The 11033-nt window shown below is 43.7% G+C and overlaps 1 protein-coding gene across 1 annotated transcript; it reads left to right on the top strand.

Moving 5' to 3' along the window:
• The first annotated feature begins 3407 nt into the window (after window positions 1–3407).
• LOC138401118 (conserved oligomeric Golgi complex subunit 5-like) lies at window positions 3408–9524 on the top strand. The gene is given in 4 exon segments (XM_069496396.1): window positions 3408–3462; window positions 7088–7191; window positions 7906–8398; window positions 8401–9524. Coding segments are annotated over 4 exon segments (1698 nt in total). The 3' UTR covers window positions 9447–9524.
• The last annotated feature ends 1509 nt before the right edge of the window (window positions 9525–11033 follow it).

Raw genomic sequence — 11033 nt, forward strand, 5'->3', positions numbered from 1 at the left:
CATGGATCTCTAGAACCATCTATGCGTGGGACGAGGTAACTGGCTCGTTCCAAGAAGTATGCCGCAGAGCTTTTAAATTAACCAGTACGTTGAAAATTATTTGCCAGGTTTTCAGCACGTTTCACCATAATTCTGATAACGTTTGTATGTGCCTCCTTAAACCCAAGATGGCTGCCATGGACATAACTATGCTGACGCAGAGCTGACTTGGTGGTGCCTATTTTTGTTAGTGGAGACTGGCAAGAATCCATTCTTCTAAGTATCATTCACCCTTCCTTTCTCCATTATTTAAAAATGCAAGGAAATTTTGCAAGTTAGCATAATAATTAGTAGCTGGAGGGGACTTTTTTTTTGTGGGGTCGGGGTGGTTTGGGGGACAGGCCCTCTGTCAGTCCGGCGGTTTGTATTTATTATGCCCAAACAGGGGAAGTGAATATGTGTGTGGCAGGTGAAAATTGCGGATCCTGTTTCAATCTTAGAATGAAACAGGATCTGCACTTTTCAGCCTGTTTCTTTAAAAATCCTTTGATTTATCACCTGGGTATCCACCATGGTTCCCTAGACCCCTCTATCCATGGGCCCAGTAAACTCACCAGTACCAAGTTATATGCCGTAGAGCTTTTGAATTAAATACTACGGATAGACTTATTTGCCAGTTTTTGCAGCACATATCACCATAATTGTGATAAGGTTCGTCTGTGCCTCCTTAATCCCAAGATGGCTGCCACGGAAAAACGTGTGCTAAGGCCTAGGTCACTTGCTGTTGCCAATACTTTGTATGGGAGTCTGGCAATATGCCAGTCTTTTAGGTAAAATTTCACCATCCTATCGCAATTATTTTAAAAGGCAGAGGATCTTTCGCCAGATAGCATAAGGATGAGTCGCTGGCATAAGGATCGACGTTTGTGTGTGGGGTGGCCGGGGGCGTGGGCAGACCATCTGTCAATCCGATGCATTGTTTTTCTTATCCCTTGAGAGGAGAAGTTGTCCTGTGTGTTGCACTCAAAAAGTGCAGATCCTATTTCCGTCTTAGACTGAAACAGGATCCGCACTTTTCAGCCTGTTCCTTTAAGAATCCTTTGATTCATCACCTGGGAATCCACCATGGTTCTCGAGACCCCTCTATGCGTGGGCACAGGTAACTGGCTTGTTCCAAGAAGTATGCCGCAGAACTTTTGAATTAACCAGAACGTTTAGAATTATTTGCCAGCTTTTCAGCAGGTTTCACCCTAATTGTGATAACGTTTGTATGTCCCTCCTTAAAATCAAGTTGGCTGCCACGGACATAACTATGCTGAAGCGTAGCTGACTTGGTGTGGCCTATTTTTGTTAGTGGAGACTGACAAGAAGCCATTCTTCTAAGTATCATTCCACCATCCTTTCTCCATTATTTAAAAATCCAGGGAAATTTTGCAAGTTAGCATAATAATTAGTAGCTGGAGGGGACTTTTTTTTTTGTGGGGTCGGTGTGGGTGGGGGTGGCATGCCCTCTGTGAGTTCGCTGGTTTCTTTTTATTTTCCCCAGAGAGGAGAAGTGGGCATGTGTGTGGCAGGTGAAAAGTGCAGATCCTGTTTCAGTCTTAGACAGAAACAGGATCTGCACTTTTCACCTGCCACACACATGTGCACTTGTCCTCTCTAGGAATAATAAAAACAAACCACAGAACTGACAGAGGGCTTGACCCCCAGCCCCCCAGACCCCACATAATAACTTCCCCTCCAGCGACTCCTTGTTATTCTCACTGCCAAATGGTGCTCTGGCTTGTAAAATAGTGGAGAAAGGATGGTGGAATGATTCTTCAAAGAATGTATTCTTGCCAGTCTCCAGTACCAAGTATTGGCCACACCAAGTGAGCTGAGCCTCAGCATATTTCTGTCCATGGCAGTCATCTCGAGATAAAGGGGGAAGACACGAACATTATGACAATTATGGTGAAAGGTGCTGCTAAAACTGGCAAATAATTCTCTACTTAGTGGTTATTTGAAAACGTCTGTGGAATACGTCTTAGAACCAGGCAGTTTTCTGGGCCCACGCATAGAGGGGTCTAGAGAACCATGGTGGATTACTGAAACAGGATCCGCACTTTTCATCCTGTTCCTTTAAGAATACTTTGCTTCATCAGCTGGGAATCCAGCATGGTTCCCTAGACCCCTTAAGACATAGGCCCAGGTAACTGGCCAGTACCAAGATGTATGCCACAGAGCTTTTGAAATAAACACTACGTGTAGAATTATTTGCCAGTTTTTGTAGCACATATCACCAAAATTGTGATAAGGTTCATCTGTGCCTCCTTAAACATATGATGGCTGCCAGGGAGAAAACCATGCTGAGGCCTAGCTTACCTGGATTTCACAACACTTGTTACTGGAGCCTGGAAGGAGGCCATTCTTTTAAGTAGCATTCCACCATCTTTTCTCCATTATTTTAAAATGCAGGGAAAATTTTGCAAGTTAGCATAATAATTAGAAGCTGGAGGGGACTCTTTTATTTTTGTGGGGTTGGTGTGGGTGGGGGGCACTGGCCCTCTGTCTGTCGCTGCTTTGTGATTATTTTCCCCAGAGAGGAGAAGTGGGCATGTGTGTGACAGGTGAAAAGTGCGGATCCCGTTTCTGTCTTAGATTGAAACAGGACCTGCACTTTTCACCCCGTTCCTTTAAGAATCCTTTGATTCATCAGCTGAGAATCCACCATGGGTCTCTACAGTGATCTATGCGTGGGCCCAGTTAACTGGCTAGTTGAAACAATTATGCCGTAGAGCTTTTGAAATAACCACTACCATGAGAATTGTTTGACAGCTATAGCAGCACCTTTCACCATAATTGTGATAAGGTTCATCTGTCCCTCCTTAAACCCAAGATGGCTTCCACGGACAAAGCTATGCTGAGGCCTATGTCACTTGCTGTTACCAATACTTGGTATGGTAGTCTGGTAATAAGCCAGTCTTTTAGGTATAATTCCACCATCCTATCTCCATTATTTTAGAAGGCAGAGGACTTTTCGCCAGATAGCATAAGGATGAGTCGCTGGAGGGAATTATTTTGTGTGGAGTGGTGGGGGCCGTGGTCAGGCCATCAGTCAATCCGACGGGTTGTTTTTGTTATCCCTAGAGAGGAGAAGTGAGCGTGTGTGTTGCAGGCAAGAAGTGCGGATCCTGTTTCAGTCTTAGACTGAAACAGGATCCACACTTTCCCCCCCCCATTCCATTAAGAATCCTTTGCTTCATAAGCTGGGAATCCACCATGATTTTCTAGACCCCACTATGCGTGGGCCCAGAAAACTGCCTGGTTCCAAGAAGTATTCCACAGAGCTTTTGAAATAACCACTACGTTGAGAATTATTTGCCAGTTTTTGCAGCACCTTTCACCATAATTGTCATAATGTTCACCTCTTCCTCCTTAATCTCGAGATGGCTGCCATGGACAAAACTATGCTGAGGCCTAGCTCACTTCGTGTGGCCGATGGTTTGCACTGGAGACTGGGAAGAATACATTTTTTTAAGTATCATTCCACCATCCTTTCTCCACTATTTTAAAAGCCAGAGCACCTTTCGGGAGTTAGAATAACAAGGAGTCGCTGGAGGGGAATTTTTTATTAGGGGTCTGGGGGGCTGGTGGGGCCAGCCCTCTCTCAGATCTGTGGTTTATTTTTATTATCCTCAGAGAGGAGAAGTGAGCATGTGTGTGGCAGGTGAAAAGTGCTGATCCTGTTTCAGAGACTGAAACAGGATCCGCACTTTTCATCCCATTCCTTTAAGAATCCTTTGCTTCATCAGCTAGGAATCCACCATGGTTCTTCACACTCCACTATGCGTGGGCCCTGTTAACTGGCTAGTTGAAAGAAGTATGCCGCAGAGCTTTTGAAATAACCACTACCATGTTAATTATTTGCCAGCTTTTCCAGCACTTTTACCATAATTTTGATAAGGTTCATCTGTGCTTCCTTAAACCCTAGATGGCTGCCACGGACAAACCTATACTGAGGGCTACCTCGCTTGGTGTTGCCAATACTTGGTACGGGAGTCTGACAAGAATCCAGTCTTTTAATTATCATTGCACCATCCTTTCTCCCTTATATTAAAAGGCAGAGCAACTTTCGGCACTTAGCATAAGGATGAGTCACTAGAGGGTACGTTTTTGTGTGGGGTCGGGGTGGGTGGGGGACAGGCCCTCTGTCAGTCTGGCGGTTTGTATTTACTATGCCCAGACAGGAGAAGTGGATATGTGTGTGGCAGGTGAAAAGTGCGGAACCTGTTTCAGTCTTAGACTGAAACAGGATCCGCACTTTTGAGCCTGTTCCTTTAAAAATCCTTTGAATCATCAGCTGGGAATCCACCATGGTTCCATAGACCCCTCTATGCATGGGCCCAGGTATCTTGCCAGTACCAAGATGTATGCGGCAGAGCTCTGGAAATAAACACTACGTGTAGAATTATTTGCCAGTATTTTCAGCACATATCACCATAATTGTGACAAGGGTCGTGTGTGCCTCCTTAAACACAAGATGGCTGCCACGTAGAAAACTATGCTGAGGCCTAGCTCACTTGGATTTCACGACACTTGATACTGGATCCTGGAAGGAGGCCATTCTTTTAAGTATCATTCCACCATCCTTTCTCCTTTATTTTAAAATGCAGGGAAACTTTTGCAAGTTAGCATAATAATTAGTAGCTGGAGGGGCCTTTTTTTGTTGTTGTGTCGGTGTGGGTGGGGGTGCAGGCCCTCTGGCAGTTCGCTCGTTTGTTTTTATTTTCCTTAGAGAGGACAAGTGGGCATGTGTGTGGCAGGTGAAAAGTCCAGATCCCGTTTCAGTCTTACACTGAAAGAGGACCCTCACTTTTCACCCCATTCCTTTAAGAATCCTTTGCTTCATCAGCTGGTAATCCACCATGGGTCTCTGTACCGCTCTATGCGTGGGCCCAGTTAACTGGCCAGTTCAAACAATTATGCTGCAGAGGTTTTGAAATAACCACTACCATGAGAATTATTTGACAGCTTTTCAGCACTTTTCACCATAATTTTGATAAGGTTGATCTTTGCCTCCTTAAACCCAAGATGGCTGCCACGGACAAACGTGTGCTGAGGCCTAGGTCACTTGCTGTTGCCAATACTTGGTATGGGAGTCTGGCAATAAGCCAGTCTTTTAGGTATAATTCCATCATCCTATCTCCATTATTTTAAAAGGCAGAGGACCTTTCGCCAGATAGCATCAGGATCAGTCGCTGGAGGGGACGTTTTTGTGTGGGGTGGTGGGGGTGGGAGCAGGCCATCGGTCAATCCGATAGGTTGTTTTTGTTATCCCTAGAGAGGAGAAGTGGGCCTGTGTGTTGCAGGCAAAAAGAGCGGATCCTGTTACAGTCTTAGACTGAAACAGCATCCGTACTTTTCAGCCTGTTCCTTTTAGAATCCTTTGATTCATCACCTGGGAATCCACCATGGTTCTCTAGACCCCTCTTTGCGTGGGCAAAGGTAATTGGCTTGTTCCAAGAAGCATGCCAGAGAGCTTTTGAATTAACCAGTACGTTGAGAATTCTTTGCCAGTTTTTCAGCACCTTTCACCATAATTCTGATAACGTTTGTATGTGCCTCCTTAAACCCAAGATGGCTGCCACAGTCATAACTATGCTGAGGCATAGCTGACTTGGTGGTGCCTATTTTTGTTAGTGGAGACTGACAAGAAGCCATTCTTCTAAGTATCATTCCAACATCCTTTCTCCATTATTTAAAAATGCAGAGAAATTTTGCAAGTTGGCATAATAATTAGTAGCTGAAGGGGACGTTTTTTTTTTTGTGGGGTCCTTGTGGGGGAAGGGAAGGCCCTCTGTCAGTTCTCTGGTTTGTTTTTATTATCCCTTGAGAGGAGAAGTGGGCATGTGTGCGGCAGGTGAAAGTGCGGATCCTGTTTCAGTGTTAGACAGAAACAGCATCCGCACTTTTCACCCCGTTCCATTAAGAGTCCTTTGCTTCATCAGCTGGGAATCCGCCATGGTTCTCTAGACCCCTCTATGCGTGGGCCCAGAAAACTGCCTGGTTCCAAGAAGTATTCCACAGAGCTTTTGAAATACCACTACGTTGAGAATTATTTGCAAGGTTTTGCAGCACCTTTCACCATAAATGTATTAAGGTTCATCTCTTCCTCCTTAATCTCGAGATGGCTGTCATGATAAAAACTGTGCTGAGGCCTAGCTCACTTGGTGTGGCCGATACTTGGTACTGGAGACTGTCAAGAATACATTCTTTTATGCATCATTCCACCATCCTTTCTCCACTATTTTAAAAGCCAGAGCACCTTTCGGTAGTTAGAATAACAAGGAGTCGCTGGAGGGAAAGTTTTTATGTGGGGTGTAGGGGGTGGGTGGGGCAAGCCCTCTGTCATATCTGTGGTTTGTTTTTACTATTTCCAGAGAGGGGAAGTGGGCATGTGTGTGGCAGGTAAACAGTGCGGATCCTGTTTCAGAGACTGAAACAGGATCCGCACTTTTCATCTTGTTCCTTTAAGAATCCTTTGCTTCATCAGGTGGGAATCCACCATGGTTCTCTACACCCCACTAAGCATGGGTCCAGTTAACTGGCTAGTTAAAAGAAGTATGCCGCTGAGCATTTTAAATAACCACTACCATGGAAATTATTTGCCAGCTTTTCCAGCACTTTTTCCATAATTTTGATAAGGTTCATCTGGGCTTCCTTAAACCCTAGATGGCTGCCACAGACAAACCTATACTGAGGGCTATCTGGCTTGGTGTTGCCAATACTTGGTATGGGAGTCTGACAACAATCCAGTCTTTTAATTATCTTTGCACCATCCTTTCCACCTTATATTAAAAGGCAGAGCAACTTTTGGCAGTTAGCATAAGGAGAGTCACTGGAGGGGACGTTTTTGTGTGGGGTCGGGGTGGGTTGGGGGACAGGCGCTCTGTCAGTCTGGCAGTTTGTATTTATTATGCCCTTACAGGGGAAGTGGATATGTGTGTGGCAGGTGAAAAGTTCTTATCCTGTTTCAGTCTTAGACTGAAACTGGATCCGCACTTTTCAGCCTGTTCCTTTAAAAATCCTTTGATTCATCAGCTGGGAATCCACCATGGTTCCCTAGACCCCTCTTATACTTCTCCATCTAGTCACCGAGCTGTAATTGTTGAACAACTAGCAAAACTTGCCCAAGGAATCAGTCAGTTGGATAAAGAACTACATCTACAGGTTGTTGCAAGACATGAAGATTTACTGGCACAAGCAACTGGTATTGAGTCTTTGTAAGGTGTTTTTCAGATCATGCAGACAAGAATTGGCGCTTTACAGGGAGCTGTTGATAGGATGAAAGCAAAAATTGTTGAGCCATACAATAAAATAGTAGCCTGTACTGCACAACTAGCAAGACTTCAGGTTGCCTGTGATTTGCTTCGGAGAATTATTCGCATTTTGTATCTCTGTAAGAGACTCCTAGGACAACTACAAGGAGGAAGTAGAGAGATAACAAAAGCTTCTCAGAGTCTCAATGAACTTGATTATCTTTCTCAAGGAATAGATCTTTCTGGAATAGAAGTAATAGAAAATGATCTGCTTTTTATTGCAAGAGCTCGACTTGAAGTGGAAAATCAAGCTAAGCGCCTACTGGAGCAAGGTGTGGAGATTCAGAATCCTACTCTAGTCGGAACAGCTCTTCAGGTTTTCCATAATCTTGGAATTTTGAAGGATACTATTATCAGTGTTGTGGATGGATATCGTGTTACTTTAGAGGAAAATATCAAGAATGCGTTAGACATCAAAGTTTTGACTCAGCCTTCCCAGTCAGCTGTGAGAGGGGGTCCTGGACGATCTACCATGCCAACCCCAGGAAATACTACAGCATTTCGTGCTTCCCTCTGGACCAATATGGAGAAACTTATGGATCTTATTTGCTCTGTTTGTGGAGAGGTACAACATCTACAAAAAGTATTAGCCAAAAAGAGAGACCCTGTTTCTCATATTTGTTTCATTGAAGAAATACTTAAGGATGGACAACCTGAAATTTTCTACAAGTTTTGGAATTCAGTTACTGAGGCACTTCCTTCTCAATTTCATGGGACAATAAACACTTCTGCGTTTTTGAAACAGGCATGTGAAGGAGAATACCCTAAATTATTGCGTCTCTATAATGACTTCTGGAAGCGTCTTCAACAATACAGTCAAAATATCCAAGGGAATTTTAATGCAAGTGGAACTACAGACCTCTTTGTTGACCTACAGCACATGGAAGATGATACACAAGATATATTCATACCAAAAAAGCCAGATTATGATCCAGAAAGGGCTTTGAAAGACTCACTGCAGCCCTATGAGGCTGCTTACCTGTCAAAATCCTTATCCCGGCTCTTCGATCCTATCAACTTGGTGTTTCCCCCTGGTGGTCTAAATCCTCCTTCCTCTGATAACTTGATGGTATCATTAAAACTATAGCAAGTGAACTAAATGTAGCTGCTGTTGATGCAAACCTCACATTAGCTGTGTCAAAAAACGTGGCAAAGACCATTCAGTTATATGGTGTAAAATCAGAGCAGCTTCTTTCCACACAAGGAGATGCAAGTCAGGTGATTGGGCCTCTTACTGAAGGACAGAGAAGAAATGTGGCAGTAGTGAATTCACTGTACAAGTTGCACCAGTCAGTAACAAAGGTAGTTTCCAGTCAGAGCTCGTTCCCACCGGCAGCTGAGCAAACTATAATTTCAGCCCTAAAGGGGATCCATGCTCTTATGGAAAATGCTGTGCAACCCTTACTGACTTCAGTGGGAGATGCTATAGAGGCCATGATCGTCACCATGCATCAGGAAGATTTTTCTGGGTCACTATCCAGCTCAGGAAAGCTCGATGTTCCTTGTTCTCTGTACATGAAGGAGCTACAAGGTTTCATTGCCAGAGTTATGAGTGATTATTTTAAACACTTTGAATGCTTAGATTTTGTCTTTGATAACACTGAAGCTATTGCCCAAAGAGCAATTGAACTTTTTATCCGCCACGCCAGTCTCATCAGACCTCTTGGTGAAGGTGGGAAAATGCGACTTGCTGCTGATTTTGCACAGATGCAGTTGGCTGTGGGTCCCTTCTGCAGACGAGTTTCCAACTTAGGAAAGTCCTATCGAATGCTGAGGTCATTCAGACCACTGCTCTTCCAGACAAGTGAAAATGTGGCCAATAGTCCTACACTCGGGGACATCATTCCTTTCAGCATCGTCATTCAGTTTTTGTTCACAAGAGCACCTGCTGAGATGAAGTCCCTGCTCCAGAAGGCAGAGTGGTCCCACGCACGCTTCTCTCAGTGGCTGGACGACCATCCGTCTGAAAAGGACAGGCTCCTCCTCATCAGGGGAGACCTGGAAGCTTACGTCCAGACAGTGAGAAGTAGAGAAGGCAAAGAATTTGCACCAGTTTATCCCATAATGGTTCAGCTGCTTCAAAAAGCTATGTCTGCTCTTCAGTAACAATATGAAATCCAATCTCCACTTCGTGCTAACCCATTCATAGTCGGCAGTTAAGTAACACATACTCTAAAATTTAGACAGCAACTATTTACTATTTTCAGAACGTAATGGATTTTTCTGTATTTCCTGTTGATCTTTATTTACCTCTTTAGCACTTCTACTTTAAGTAGCATAAAATGTCAAAAGATTCATCATCACAGCCTTTAAAATTCATGGACCTGATTATTCCAGAGAGATTCTTTTTTTCCTTTCAGACTTTTGTACAAGGCTAAAATTTCTTTATCAGCTAAGTTCCACTATGGGTACATCTACACAAAGTCCCCATTGCTTCTAAAGGGATATGAACAAGTTACAGGTAGCCTGTTTTTCCCAAGCTGCCCTCTTCCTGAGCTCAGTGGTTCCCAAATATGGCTGCACACTGACAACACCAGGGGAGTTTTAAAAAAATCCTGATGCGCGACTTACACTCCATAGTAATTAACCTGTCTGGGAGAGGGAGTGGGAGCCAGGCATCAGTATTTTTTTTTTTAAATCCCCACAGTGATTCCAATATGCAACAAAAGTTTGGGAACCACTAACATATTCAAAATTAAGATGTAGGGTTAAATGTTCTTGTTTAAATATGTCATACTGAATCTTTAAATAAAGCAAGGCTTTCTCAAAAAAAAAAAAAAAACATACAACTTGGCCAGTACCAAGTTGTATGCCACAGAGATTTTGAAATAAACACTACGTGTAGAATTATTTGTCAGTTTTTGCAGCACATATCACCATAATTGTGATAAGGTTCGTCTATACCTCCCTAAACACAAGATGGCTGCCACGGAGAAAACTATGCTGAGGCCTAGCTCACTTGGATTTCACGACACTTGTTACTGGAGCCTGGAAGGAGGCCATCCTTTTAAGTAGCATTCCACCATCCTTTCTCCATTATTTTAAAAGGCAGGGAAACTTCTGCAAGTTAGCATTATAATTAGTAGCTGGAGGGGACTTTTTTTTGTGGGGTCAGTGTGCGTGTGGGGGGCAGGCCCTCTGTCAGTTCACTGGTTTGTTTTTATTATCCCCAGAGAGGAGATGTGGGCATGTGTGTGGCAGGTGAAAAGTGCGGATCCTGTTTCAGTCTTAGAATGAAACAGGATCCGCACTTTTCACCATGTTCCTTTAAGTATCCTTTGCTTCCTTAGCTGGGAATCCACCATGGTTCTCTAGACCGCTCTATGCGTGGGCCCAGTTAACTGGCTAGTTCAAAGAAGTATGCCGCAGAGCTTTTGAATTAACCACTAAGTTTAGAATTATTTTCCCGTTTTTGCAGTAAGTTTATCCATAATTGTGATAACGTTTTATGTACCTCCTTAATCCCAAGATGGCTGCCACGGACATAAATATGTTGAGCTGTAGTTCACTTGGTGTTGCTGATACTTGTTACTGGAGACTGACAAGAAGTCATTCTTTTAAGTATCATTCCACCATCCTTTCTCCATTATTTTAAAAAGTAGAGTACCTTTCTTGAATAGCATAATAATGAGTCACTGGAGGGGAAGTTTTTATGTGGGGTCTGGGGGGCTGGTGGGGCAAGCCCTCTGTCAG

The sequence above is a fragment of the Eulemur rufifrons genome, chromosome 20, assembly GCF_041146395.1.
Source record: "Eulemur rufifrons isolate Redbay chromosome 20, OSU_ERuf_1, whole genome shotgun sequence".
Taxonomy (NCBI): domain Eukaryota; kingdom Metazoa; phylum Chordata; class Mammalia; order Primates; family Lemuridae; genus Eulemur; species Eulemur rufifrons.